The sequence below is a fragment of the Eretmochelys imbricata genome, chromosome 4 (assembly GCF_965152235.1).
Source record: "Eretmochelys imbricata isolate rEreImb1 chromosome 4, rEreImb1.hap1, whole genome shotgun sequence".
NCBI lineage: Eukaryota > Metazoa > Chordata > Testudines > Cheloniidae > Eretmochelys > Eretmochelys imbricata.
The window spans coordinates 142,681,864-142,695,744 of NC_135575.1; the positions used below are offsets into that span (position 1 = coordinate 142,681,864).

The 13,881-nt window shown below is 47.3% G+C and overlaps 1 protein-coding gene across 1 annotated transcript in view; it reads right to left on the bottom strand.

Moving 5' to 3' along the window:
- Window positions 1-13,881, bottom strand: part of DYSF (dysferlin) — a 300,841-nt gene that overhangs the window by 238,263 nt on the left and 48,697 nt on the right. The window contains exon 5 of the mRNA XM_077816190.1: window positions 1,119-1,233. Coding sequence (XP_077672316.1) covers window positions 1,119-1,233 — 115 coding nt within the window. The remainder of the gene's footprint in view (window positions 1-1,118; window positions 1,234-13,881) is intronic.

The window sequence follows — 13,881 nt, forward strand, 5'->3', positions numbered from 1 at the left end:
AGGTTCAGATCCAGGCCCGTCTCTCTGCTAAAAACTTCTGGAAATCCAAAGGATCATTCACCACATCATTTTCACCGCCATTGCTCAGCTCCCTATCACTGTGAAAAGTAATGCACATTGGAAAACATAATCCCAACTATACATATACAACGATGGGGGTCTGAATTAGCTGTTACAACTCAAGAAAGAGATCTTGGATCATTGTGGATAGTTCACTGAAAACATTCATTCAATGTACAGCGGCTGTCAAAAAAGCTAACAATGTTGGGAATCATCAAGAAAGGGATAGATAATAAGACAGAAAATATCATGTTGCCTCTGTATAAATCCATGGTACGCCCACATCTTGAATACTGTGTGCAGACGTGGTCGCCCCATCTTAAAATAGATATATTGGAATTGGAAAAGGTTCAGAAAAGTGCAACAAAAATTATTAGGGGTATGGAAGGCTGCCATATGAGGAGAGATTAAGAAGACTGGGACTTTTCAGTTTGGAAAAGAGATGACTAAGGTGGATATGATCAAGGTCTATAAAATCATGAGTGGTGTGGAGAAAGTAAATAAGGAAGTGTTATTTACTCCTTCTCATAACACAAGAACTAGGGGCCACCGAATGAAATGAATAGGCAGCAGGTTTAAAACAAACAAAAGGCAGTATTTTTTCACACAATGCACAGTCAACCTGTGGAACTCTTTGCCAGAAGATGTTGTGAAGGCCAAGACTATAACAGAGTTCAAAAAAGAACTAGATAAGTTCATGAAGAATAGGTCCATCAATGGCTATTATCCAGGATGGGCAGCGATGATGTCCCCTAGTCTCTGTCTGCCAGAAGCTGGGAATGGGTGACGGGGGTGGATCACTTGATGATTCCCTGTTCTGTTCATTCCCTCTGGGCCACCTGGCCTTGGCCACTGTCAGTAGACAGGATACTGGACTAGATGGACCTTTGGTCTGACCCAGTTTGGCAGTTCTTATGCCTGCAGCAGACTGTAGTGTAATGCTATTGTTAAAGTCCAGGATAATGGGTTCACTGTGCAGGCCAGATAGCACAAACAACACACGTAGCAGAATGCAGCCTAGAAATGCGACAAATACACATGCAAGAGTGTCTCTTTACCGGTGATTGTGTCGAGCTCAGCTGTGGATGGTGTTGGCTCTGGAGGGGTAGGCGGTGGGAACAGAGGAGCGGCCCCAGGTGGAGGAATGTAGGAAACCTGCAGGTTGAGGAAGGCCTGGAGAACAGAGAAGGATCATTATAAAAGGTTCATATGCAACATGACTGAGTAGGTCATTACAGAACAAGTCTCAGTGGTTTCAAGTGCATTGTCCCCTCCCCACGTTTGCCAGGGATCATTCCAGCCTGAAAGAAATTGCAGAGTTAAATACGTCACTGTCGTACCAGGTATTGTGCATGCAATGCACCTACCCTGCTGTCCATTATCTCAAGAGCATACCTGCTAGGCTGCCCAGTGACCCAGGTACATCCCAACAGGATGCACTTGCTGCGCAAATAAACATACCAGGATGCTGAGCCTGCAAATAATACCTTTATCTAGCACTCTTCATCAGTAGCTCTCGAAGCACTTTACACGGGGGTCAGTTTAATCATCCCCATTTTACAGAGGGGAAACTGAGGCGAGAGGAGATGTGACTTGCCCACCATCACCCACTAGGCCATGAACAGAAGCCACGTCTCTGGCATCCCAAGCCAGTACATTATCCAAAGAGAGGACTCAAAAGTGAAAGGTTTAAAATGCTCCTACTGGCCTTCTTTTCTGAACTCATTATGGTGCGGCGGGGAAAGGAACAGCTCTGCACTTGAAAGGGTTTCTGCCTTCTGGGCTCCCGCAAAATAATCATTTTTATGGCACAGAAAATTCCCAGTTCCGTCCTAGCTAAATGGATACATCCCCACCCCATCCAGCTTCCCCCAGCCGTTCAAGAAATAACAGAGCACTGATGATGGCTGCTTTTTAGACAATTTAAAGATGCGCTTGTGATTAAATGATCGGCCAGTAGAGGGCAGCTCTAGACTGTTTAGTGTCTCTAAAGCCAAAGAATTGAGAAACTTCCTCGGAAATGGAAAAGGAAGCAGGGGTGGAGGGACACAGCCGGGCAAGGGGCAGGACTGGGAGCTAGTGGTGCATAGTGTCGAGGGACCAGAGACATGGGTTCTATTCCCGGTGCTGCCAGTGACTGCTATGGTATGTTGGGCGGCTCCGCATCTCTGTACCGTCGTCTCCACATCTGTAAAACAGGGATAAGGATGCCAACCGTCAAGAATTTTCGAGAAGGCTTCTTAAAGTGCTCAGGCCTCCTTCAATGAGAAAGGCAAAGGCACTATCCCTGGATCTGAACACACGTCGTGGACAAGGTTAGCTGTCAAAAAGGAACCACTGTTATTAATTATTCACAGATTTTTTTCATAGATTCCAAGGTCAGAAGGGACCTCCTGCATCACACAGACCCTACGACTGTCCCAAAATAACTCCTAGTGCAGAAACACATCCACTCTTGATTTAAAAATTGTCTGCACTGGAGAATCCATCATGACCCTGGGGAAACCGTTCCACTAGTTGATTACTCTCACTGTTAAAAAGTGACACCTCATTTCCTGGCTGAATTTGTCTAGCTTCAACTTCCAGCCATTGGATCATCTTATACCTTTCTGAAGAGCCCATGATTAAATGTCTGTTCCCCAGGCAGGTACTTATAGTCTGTAATCAAGTCACCCCTTAGCCTTCTCTTTGTTAAGCTAGATTGAGCTCCTTGAGTCTCTTGCTATAAGGCAGGTTTTCTAACCCTCTAATCATTCTCCTGGCTCTTCTCTGAAATTTCTCCAATTTATCAACAACGTTCTTGAACCGTGGGCACCAGGACTGGACACAGTACTCCAGAAGTGGTCACACCACTGATAAATACAGAGGTAAAATAACCTCTCTCCTCCTCCTGGAGAGTCCCATTTATGCATCTAAAGATCACATTAGCCCTTCTGGCCACAGCGTCACACTGGGAGCTCACGTTCAGCTGATTATCCACCAGGACCCCCAAATCTTTTTCAGAGTCCCTGCTTCCCAAGATAGAGTCCCCCGTCCTGTAAGTGAGGCCTACATCCTTTGTTCCCAGATGTCGATATTTATATTCAGCTATATTCAAACATGTATTGTTTGCTTGTATCCAACTTATCAAGCAATCCAGATCACGGTGTATCAGTGACCTGTCTTCTTCATTATTTCCCACTCATTGATAAAATTGTCAAATAACATAGGGCTCAGAACCGATCCCTGCTGGTCCCCACTAGAAACACACCCCCTTCATGAGGATTCCCCATTTACAGTTACATTTTGAGACTGATCAGTTAGACTCAGACTTTAAGGCCAGAAGGGACCATTGTGATCATCTAGTCTGACCTCCTGCACATTGCAGGCCACAGAACCTCACCCACCCACTCCTGTAATAGACCCCTAACCTCTGGCTGAGTCAGGGACACCGGAATGGGGGGCAGGGGGGTTCAGGGGGCCATGGCCCTCCCACTTTTCGCCACGGGCCCTGCCCCTCCTCTTTCCCCCAAGACCCCGCCCCCTGGCCAGGCCGGCAGCTGGAATTCGGCCAGCTCTGGAAAGCCACGGATCCTTCACCTGCCTGGGGTGGGGGGCCCTGGGAGCAGCCCCTGGCCCGTGTCCCCACCCCACAGGGACCCCCATCCAGGGCAGGCGGAGGGTCTGCAGCACTTCACAGCTGCCCACACAGCTCTTACTCCGGACAGGGGGCAGGGCCTCGGCGCTGCAGCCCAGCCATAGTAAGAGCCGTGCGGGCAGCTGTGGAGAGCTGCGGACCCTCCACCTGCACTTGGCTGGGGCCCCGGGGGGCAGGACACAGGCTGGGGGCTGCTCTCAGGCTCTCCCACCCCAGGCAGGAAGAGGATCCGCAGCTATCCAGAGCTGCCTTGGCTCCCCCGCCAGGCTCCAGCTGCCGGCCTGGCCAGGGGGCGGGGCCACAGGGGGAAGAGGAGGGGCGGGGCCACAGAGGAGGCAGCGGCCCCTCCCCCCGCCCACTTTTGGGAAGGCTCAGCACCCCTGGGCTGAGTTACTGAAGTCCCAGATCATGATTTACAGACTTCAGGTTAAGAGTCCACCATTTACACTAGTTTAAACCTGTAAGTGACCCATGCCCCATGTTCCAGAGGAAGACAAAAAATCTGTGACAATCTGACCTGGGGGAAAATTCCTTCTTGACCCTGAGCATTTTGGCAAGATCCAGCAGCCAGACACCTGGGAAAGAATCCTCTGCAGTAACTCAGAGCCCTCCCCATCAAGTATCCCATCACCAGCCCTTGGGGATATTTGCTACTGGCCGTCGCATATCGGCTTGTAGTCAACCTCCTCAGCCCATCCCTTCTGTAGCTCAGTCTTGAAACCATTTAGGTTTTTTGCCCCCACTGCTCCCCTTGGGAGCCTGTTCCAGAACTTCACTCTTCTGGTGGTTAGAAACTTTCGCCTAATTTCAAGCCTAAACTGTTGATGGCCAGTTTATAGCCATTGGTTCGTATGTCCACATTGACACTTAACTTAAATAACTCCTCTCCCTCCCTGGTATTTATCCCTCTGATGTATTTATACAGAGAAATCATATCTCCCCTCAGTCTTTGTTTGGTTAGGCTCAATAAGCCAAGCTCTCTGAGTCTCTTCACATACAGTAGGTTTTCCATTCTTCAGATCACCCTAGTAGCCCTTCTTTGCACCTGTTCCAGTTTGAATTCATCCTTCTTACATGTGGCAGACCAGAACTGCACACAGTGTTCCAGATGAGGTCTCACCACTGCCTTGTATAATGGTACTAACACTTCTCTCTCTCTCTCTCTACTGGAAATACCTTGTCTGATGCATCCTAGGATCACATTAGTCTTTCTCACAGCTGCATCACATTGGCAGCTCATAGTCATCCTGTAGTCAACCAATACACCCACATCTTTCTTCTCCTCTGTTGCTTCCAACTCATAAGTCCCTGGTTTATAGCTAGCCAGCTTTTAATACATTTAATGTGTGCCGTTTTAATTTTACGTCGTTCTAGTTTTTTTAATCAAAATGTCATGTGGGAGCAAGTGAATCCCTTTACAGAAATCTATGTGTATTATTACCACAGCATCTAGAAGCTCCATTCATGGCCCAGGACCTCACTATGCAAGGCGCTGTACAATCACAGAACAAAAAGCCGGTTCCTGCCCCAAAGAGCTAACAATCTAAGCACATTCCTCAGTAACTCAAAGCAATGCCCAGATTGACTTGCAACCTGACAGAACATTGAATCTTCACTTGGAGAGCCAGTGGGGCAAGTCTGGGGAGGATTCGTTCTGTTTTTCAGGATTAAAACAAGACTGAATCCCTGTTTTACATGCAAATCGCAATGTGCTGTCCATGCCTTCAAGGCAGATCAAATAGATACCCAGTCAGCTGCAGCCCTGCCTCTTTCTGGAAATGGAATCTATCTTGGTGGAGGGGGAGGTGGTTGCCCCATCCGTATGAATAGCAGATTGCAACACCCTAAAATCTGGTGTATGCTAGATGGAGGATTTTATGTCAGTAACAATTCAGTCCCAAGATGAAACCTCAACAGCCAAAAAGAGATTCACAGCCTCTCTACTGTCCATCTGCAAATGCACTAACAAACTGCACCAGGGAAACGGGAACTTTCTACTGTAAATCCTCAGCTGTTGACACATTTTCCTCAACTGGGATCTTATCAGATATAACAAGGTGAGCAAGGCTCGAGACTTCCATGGAAAAGAACAGGGAGCCCCAGGGCAAAGGTATCAGTCACTCATAGATGGCACTCTTCTTTCTGCTTCAATGGCCCACCGTGGCAGAGCTGGTCAAAAAGAAGAGACAAATGTGATTGATTTTTTTTTTTTTTAATTTTGAAAAATTTTGGCCAGCTATAGGGGACAAATTTCACAAAAAATTCCACCAGTGTTTTCCTCAATTTTTTCAACATTTGAAATGTGGTTGAAATTTTAACGTTTGAAAACATTTAACTAGCTCCAAGACTGGAGAGAGCTGTGTCGCTGGAAGTGCCGTGCTAGGGGGAAAGAGTAGAAGGAAAAACAGGATTGTAGAAAGTAAGGGAAGGGATTAATTTTATGCTTTAGGCCAACACAAGTGACTGGGCTCAATGCAGAGGTCACTGGCTGACGTTCTCTGGCCTGTGCCAGACAGGACATCAGACCACATGATCGAATGGTCCCTTCTGGCCTTAAACTCTAGGAATTTACAAACTACCTTCTCTTCCACACACTGGCTTTCCCGCTGCTGCTGCTCCTGCCATCTCAGCATGCAAGTGACAATTGCTCTGTGCACCCACAAAATGCCCAGTTGGCACAACTGAACTGCTCTATCACCTCTTCCCACTTTCTCACCCACTTATACCAGCCGTGAAAGTTATTATACAGCAGCATTCAGACGTACCAACCCCAAATGTTCATGTCAGGTCCCAAAAAGCACGAGATTGGTTTAAAAACCATGAGATGTTCATAAAAAATAATCTTTGTATTTGCCTGTTGGTCTTTGAACCTTTAGCAGGGCCTGCTTCCAGTCTTTTCTTGGCAATCCGCTCACTACTTTTTAAAAGAATAAAAGCGGAGATTTTCACCTAATCACAGGATCTAGGAGCAGGAGCGCTAAGAAAGCACCGGACACCATGAGACTCACAACAGATTCACAGTGCGTTGGCAACACTGACTTACACACCACTACAGAATTTGACCTACCGGTTTGGAACTTGATCCTCAGTCAGGAAGTGCGTGTCCATTTGTTTGGACTTTAATTGCAGACTGCTTCCAGAGGAGAGGATCTAACAGGCTAACCAAAGTGACCGAGGGATGATGTGAATTCACTCTTTTGGGGAAGCTTGCAGAAGCTCATCTGAGCGGTTACTGATCAATGGTACCATGCTACAGATGTGCCTGGTGCTGGGCAGTTCAGACACAGATGGAGTCTCTACCTCTGAGAGACTGGCAGTCTAAGCTTTCATTTAACAGAAGAATGAAGTGCAAGCAGGGCCCGTCGCGAGACAGCGTGGTTCCGTGAAATTCCAGTTAAAGAGGCATTGCCTGGTAGGTGGGTAAAGACTGGAGGAGTGAGCGTTTTTGCATGCCCAAGCAACGCTGACTGGGCCCAAATCGCAGATCCAGTGAAGATTCTTTCCAGAGCAGTTACACAGTGGCGGTGTGGAAAGGGGACAGGAATCACAAGCAGATGCACACACACCACACCCATTCCATGCACGGATGTTTAATCCATCTCCTGAATTGTCTGCCAACCCTGCCAGTCTAGCCTCCTCCTCCCACTGTGAAGTATTTTATCTACCACTGAGATCAGTTCAGGTGAATGACAGGTTGACCGTAGAACTTCTCAAGGCCCCCGCTCCCCTCCCAGCAAGCTGCCCTTTTGCCAATCTTTAAAACCAGTAACACCGAAGCTAACTCTCAGAACCAGATTGTGCCTCAGCCCCTGGGGCGTCTCCTACTCCCTATTCTGTAGCCCCAGAGGTGGCAGAACATGGGTTGGTTCTCAAGCTGGGATTCAGGACCCTTGCCCCTCTTAGGGGTCACAAAGAGGTGTCAGGGACTCACAACTAGAGCTGGTCAGGAAATCGGTGACAAAAGCTCTTTTCATCAGAAAACGCAGATCCATCAAATCTAAAACATCTTGTGGGAACGGGCCGTTTCTATGAGTTTCTTCCTACCCAAAAACATTGTGGAAAATATTGTGAATTTGTCAAAATGTCTCAAGATTTTGAAAATGAAAAATTGCAGGGTTTTGTTCAAAAAGTCTTTTTGCTCTGAAATTTAAGCTAGTTATAGCAAAAAAAAATGTACATGGCCAATATTGAAACAAAACTGATAGACTCAAACTGGTTTGTTTATTATTGTTATTCTCATTTAATTTTTTTTTTTTTTTTAGTTTGCAAAGGTTTTTGGGATTTCAACTTTTCATCCCAATTCGGGCGGGAAATGTTTTCAATATCTCAAAAAATGTCATGGGAGAGAAAATCCATTAACCAGCCGGCTCTCCTCACTATCCCCTGCCCCGGGGAAGCGATAGGGGGTATAGGCTAGATGGGAGGAGAATTTCGAGGTGAAAGGGGGCCCTGGTGTGGAATAGCTGGAGAACAACGGCAGCAAACCCAGTGTTGAAAAATCTCATGATATTTAAGGTAACGTCATGATTATTGATTCCTTGGGTTTGCCGTGCTGCCTCTCACTTTGGGTGCCTTCATTTTTAGTTGCCCAACCTGAGACACCTTCGGCCTGATTTTCAGGGTTGTTGTCTAGCCACAGCTCTAGTGATTTTTCATTATTTGCCCCCTTGTACTAGGCACTGCACAAGCACAAAAGAGATCACGCTGAGAGCTCATGTTCAGCTGATTATCCACCACAACCCAAATATTTTTCAGAGTTCCTGCTTCCCAGCGTAAAGCCCCCCCATCCTGTAAGTGAGGCCTACATTCTTTGTTCCTAAATGTAGACATTTACATTAAAATCCATACTGTTTGTTTGCACCCAGTTTCCCAAGTGATCCAGATCCCATTGAACTGGTGACCAGTCCTCTTCATTATTAAATATAAAGGGAAGGGTAAACACCTTTAAATCCCTCCTGGCCAGAGGAAAAACCCTTTCACCTGTAAAGGGTTAAGAAGCTAGGATAACCTCGCTGGCACCTGACCAAAATGACCAATGAGAAGACAAGATACTTTCAAAGCTGGGGAGGGGTTCTCTCTGTCTGTGTGATGCTTTTGCCGGGAACAGAACAGGAATGGAGTCTTAGAACTTAGTAAGTGATCTAGCTAGATATGCGTTAGATTCTGTTTTGTTTAAATGGCTGATAAAATAGCTGTGCTGAATGGAATGGAGATTCCTGTTTTTGTGTCTTTTTGTAACTTAAGGTTTTGCCAAGAGGGATTCACTATGTTTTGAATCTGATTACCCTGTAAGGTATTTACCATCCTGATTTTACAGAGGTGATTCTTTTACTTTTTTTCTTCAATTAAAATTCTTCTTTTAAGAAAAAGGGTTCAGAGTAGCAGCCGTGTTAGTCTGTATACGCAAAAAGAAAATGAGTACTTGTGGCACCTTAGAGACTAACAAATTTCTTTGAGCATAAGTGTATATAAATCTCCCCACTGTATTTTCCACTGAATGCATCCGATGAAGTGAGCTGTAGCTCATGAAAGCTTATGCTCAAAGAAATTTGTTAGTCTCTAAGGTGCCACAAGTCCTCCTTTTCTTTTAAGAACCCGATTGCTTTTTCATTGTTCTTAAGATCCAAGGATTTGGGTGTGTGTTCACCTATGCAAATTGGTGAGGATTTTTATCAAGCCTTCCCCAGGAAAGGGGGTGTAAGGTTTGGGGAGGATTTTGGAGGGAAAGACGTTTCCAAGCAGGCTCTTTCCCAGTTATATATCTGTTAGACGCTTGGTGGTGGTAGCAATAAAGTCCAAGGGCAAAAGGTAAAATAGTTTGTACCTTGGGGAAGTTTTAATCTAAGCTGGTAAAAATAAGCTTAGGGGGTTTTCATGCAGGTCCCCACATCTGTACCCTAGAGTTCAGAGTGGGGAAGGAACCTTGACACCAACCCTCTTCATTATTTCCCACTCCCCCATTTTCTGTTTCATTTGCAAACTTGATCAGGGATGACGTTATATTTCCTTCCAGGTCATTGATAAAAATATTAGAAACATTTAATCATATTACCATTTAACATAGAGATTTTATAGCATCAGGCCAACAACCGACCCCAGTAGAAACAGACCCACGTGATGACGACCTCACTGGAAACATGCCCGCTCGTTTGCCGTTACATTTTGGACCTATCAATTAGCCAGTTCTTAATCCATTTAATGTGTGCCATGTTCATTTGATCTCATTCTAGTACTTTAATCAAAATGTCATGCAGTACCAAGTCAAATGCCTTACCAAAGTCTGAGTCTATTACATCAACACTATTACTCTTATCAACCGAAACTTGGAATCTCGTCCAAAAAGGTATCAAGTTAGTTTGACAGGATCTATTTTCCATATACCCATGTTGATTGGCATTAATTATATTACCCTCCTTTAGTTCTTTATTAATCGAGTCCATTATCTTGCCCGGAATTGATGTCAGGCTGACAGGCCTATAATTACCCAGTCATTCCATTTTCCCTTTTAAAAAATTGGCACAAAATTAGCTTTCCTCCAGTCTTCTGGAATTTCACCAGAGCGCCAACATTTATTGAAAATCAACATTAATGGTCCAGCGAGCTCTTCAGCCAGCTCTTTTAACACTCTTGGATCCAAGTTATCTGGACCTGCTCATTTAAAGATGCCTGACTTTAGTAGTTTCTGTTTAACAAACTCCAGAGATACCAGTAGAATATAAGGAGTGTTATCATCCCCATATGATTAGACCATATAATCTGTTTTTCCCCAAACACAGAAAAGAAATATTTATTGAATATTTCTGCCTTCTCTGCATTATTATTGATAACTCATTTCCACCAGGAATGGACCAATACCATTGTCAGGATTCTTTTCGTTTTGTTTTGTTTTTTAAACACCTTCTTATTGTCCTTAACTCTGCTGGCTCCACGGATTTCTCCTTGTGTCTCTTGGCTTCCCTTTTCAATTTTCTACAATTCCTCTTCTCAACTTGCTAGCCCACAGCTGCCCCTTTGAGAACTTAGAGGTGTAGATGGACCCCAGTAGACTAACGGACAAATTCCATAAGGAGGAAACCATAAACATTCACGATAACCCACATGCTACAGAAGAGTCATCCGGGTTCCCGGTTGCAATGAGCCCTGGTAGCCATTTGGAAAAGATACACCTCATCGGGAGAGATTGTATTGCTGCTGGCAAGCTCATGCCACTGGCCATAAAACTAAACCGGGATCAGAGAGACAGCCAGCATTAGCTTCTAGTCTCCTTCCCCCCACAATTATTTTAAGCATCACTGTCTTTCCATGAAGGTTTCCTTCAGTCTCAGCCCACCGTCATCAGCTCAACATCCCACATGCCACTGACTCATCCAGAGTCACACACCACCACAGAGGAAAACAGAAACAGCACCACAGCTGCGCGCCTCAGAGCCACTGCGATCCAGCTTCCTGCTCTCAATCCCACAAAGAGCAGAACACCTCCTGGACTGGCCTGACCACTGCACAAAGCCAGAATGGGTGACTGCCACCTGAATGAACTGGACAGAGAGTGGGAAATAGGACACTCAGCCACAGAGAGACTGTCATGAGGAGTTTGGGACAGAAGCCAGCACTGAATCCACATTTCCTGAGTCCCCCACCCATGGCTTAACCCCAGACCATCCTTCCTCTCAATGCCCTATTAGCACTTCTGTGTCTCTAGCTTCTCCATCACTGGGGTCTTCACAGCAAGACTGGCTGTCGCTGTCTCTGTCTCAAACACACGCTTTAGGTCAACCACAAATGATGGGCATCGTCCAGGAATCACTGGCTGAGGTTCTCTGGCCTGTGTCACGCAGGAGGTCAGACGAGATGGTCACAGTGGCCCCTTCTGGTCTTCCAAACCTTGCCCGTGGATGTTACATTTCCAAAAGACATGGGGCCCACGGTGCGCTGCGGCTAAGACATGCCTTTCAGGAAACAGGACTGCTAGCTCACTGGCACCACTCCACTTAAAGCCCTACATAATCAAAGACTAATCACACTACAAGAACCCTGTCTTCTCTCCCCTCAGATATTTTTATTAAAGACCTCCCTGTTCAGGGGAAGGATGGTCCAGTGATTAAGGCATTAAATCATAGAATCATAGAATATCAGGGTTGGAAGGGACCTCAGGAGGTCATCTAGCCCAACCCCCTGCTCAAAGCAGGACCAACACCAACTAAATCATCCCAGCCAGGGCTTTGTCAAGCCTGACCTTGAAAACTTCTAAGGAAGGAGATTCCACCACCTCCCTAGGTAACACATTCCAGGGCTTCACCACCCTCCTAGTGAAATAGTGTTTCCTAATATCCAACCTAGACCTCCCCCACTGCAACTTGAGACCATTGCTCCTTGTTCAGTCATCTGCCACCACTGAGAACAGTCTAGATCCATCCTCTTTGGAACCCCCATTCAGGTAGTTGAAGGCTGCTATCAAATCCCCCCTCATTCTTCCCTTCCGCAGACTAAATAACCCCAGTTCCCTCAGCCTCTCCTCGTAAGTCATGTGCTCCAGCCCCCTAGTCATTTTTGTTGCCCTCCGCTGGACTCTCTCCAATTTGTCCACATGCTTCTTGTAGTGAGGGGCTTAGCTCATGGAAGACCCCTGCTCTTCCTGTGTGACCTGAGCCTCAGTTTTCCATCTGTAAAATGGGGATAATAACGCAGGGCTGTTGTGAGGCGCAATACATTAAAGACTGTGAAACGCTTTGAGATCCAGCGATGAACAAATAGGCTTTATCGTTCTCCCTCTACCCTGGCCACGCCTGTTGTCGCCTAAGCACTGCAGACTCGCCTGCCCTGTTTTAGCAGGTCTCCCACTGGGCATGTTGGCAGCTCCACAGGCGAAGGTGCTGCTGGGCTCCGTGTCTGAAGAACTGTGCAGCAGCTACCAGGAAGGAAGGAAACTCATTCAAAGCATTCGCTGATCGGCTGGCAGATGCACAATGCATTTAGGAAGGGAGATGCACTGACTTGAGTGTCCCCACTGCCAGGAGTCCCCTCCAGCTGGGGTAAAATTAGAGCACCAAAACAAACATGCTTCCAAAACTAGGGAGGCCAGATGCAATTTGTCATCCTGGGGTATCTGCTGCCAGGACTTCTGGGGCCAGGGAGGGGAGAGGAGCACGCTCCTAGACTGAGAGCTGCTGTTTATAGGAACACTTCGCTATTTACGGGCTGTCTGTGAACTGAGTTCCCCAAACAGGAGGCGAGGGAAGCGCCGGTTGGGAATGGAAGTGAGCCAGTAGCCGAGCAAACACGGAACAAGCAGAGCCACAGGGGAACTGCTGTAGGAAGAAGTCAAATTTTTGCCATCAAAGAGCCATAGGACAGATATTTTCCACACATCCCAGGGGGAGAGGTGCACAATTTACTTCCCTAGTTTCATGCTAAGGCAATAGCTTTCGTGTCTACAGAGGACCTGGAGGAGAGGAGGAAAATTGGCTTCCTTACAATGGCTAAAGAAGGGTTGATATCAGCGTTCTCTCTCATTTTTCCCACCCACGTGCGGAATGAATTTTGTTATGTGCACCAATATGGAGGTGATGTGTTGCACATCACCGCCATATTGGTGCATATAACAAAATTCTTGTGGCAGGGGTGGTGCCGAGGGGTTCGGAGTGTGGGAATAGGGCTCAGAGCTGGGGTGCAGGGGGTGAGGGCTCCAGCTGGGGTGGGGGCTCCAGGGTGGAACTGCAGATGAGGGGTTTGGGGTGCAGAGGGGTGCTCTGGGGCTATGGTGGGGAAAGAGGACTCCCTCCAGCTCTCTCTCCCCGCAGCAGCTCCAGGGCTGCAGGATAGGCGCCCCTCCCCCACCAGGTCCGGTCCAGGGCTGGGTCATCCCGGCTCCACCTCGGTGCAGGCCGGGCCACGCGGCCCTGGCCATGCCTGGGTCTCGGCCGGGCCACACCTGGATCTGAGCCAGGCCGCCACAGCAGGTCCGGGCTGCAGCAGAGTTGGGGCTGGTGAAGGGGCGCCTCGGCCGTGGCAGGTTGGGGGCCAAGCTAGGTCTGGGCTAGGGGAGGGGCACCCCTCCCCTGGCCGTGGCAGGTTCCCAAGTGAGTTACCTGAGCACCTGCATGGCGCTAAATAGGCTGTCGCATGGCCACGCAGCTTCCAGGGAACTTAGGTTGAAATTCACCTCCTCTGTCCCTGTTTCCCTTGGA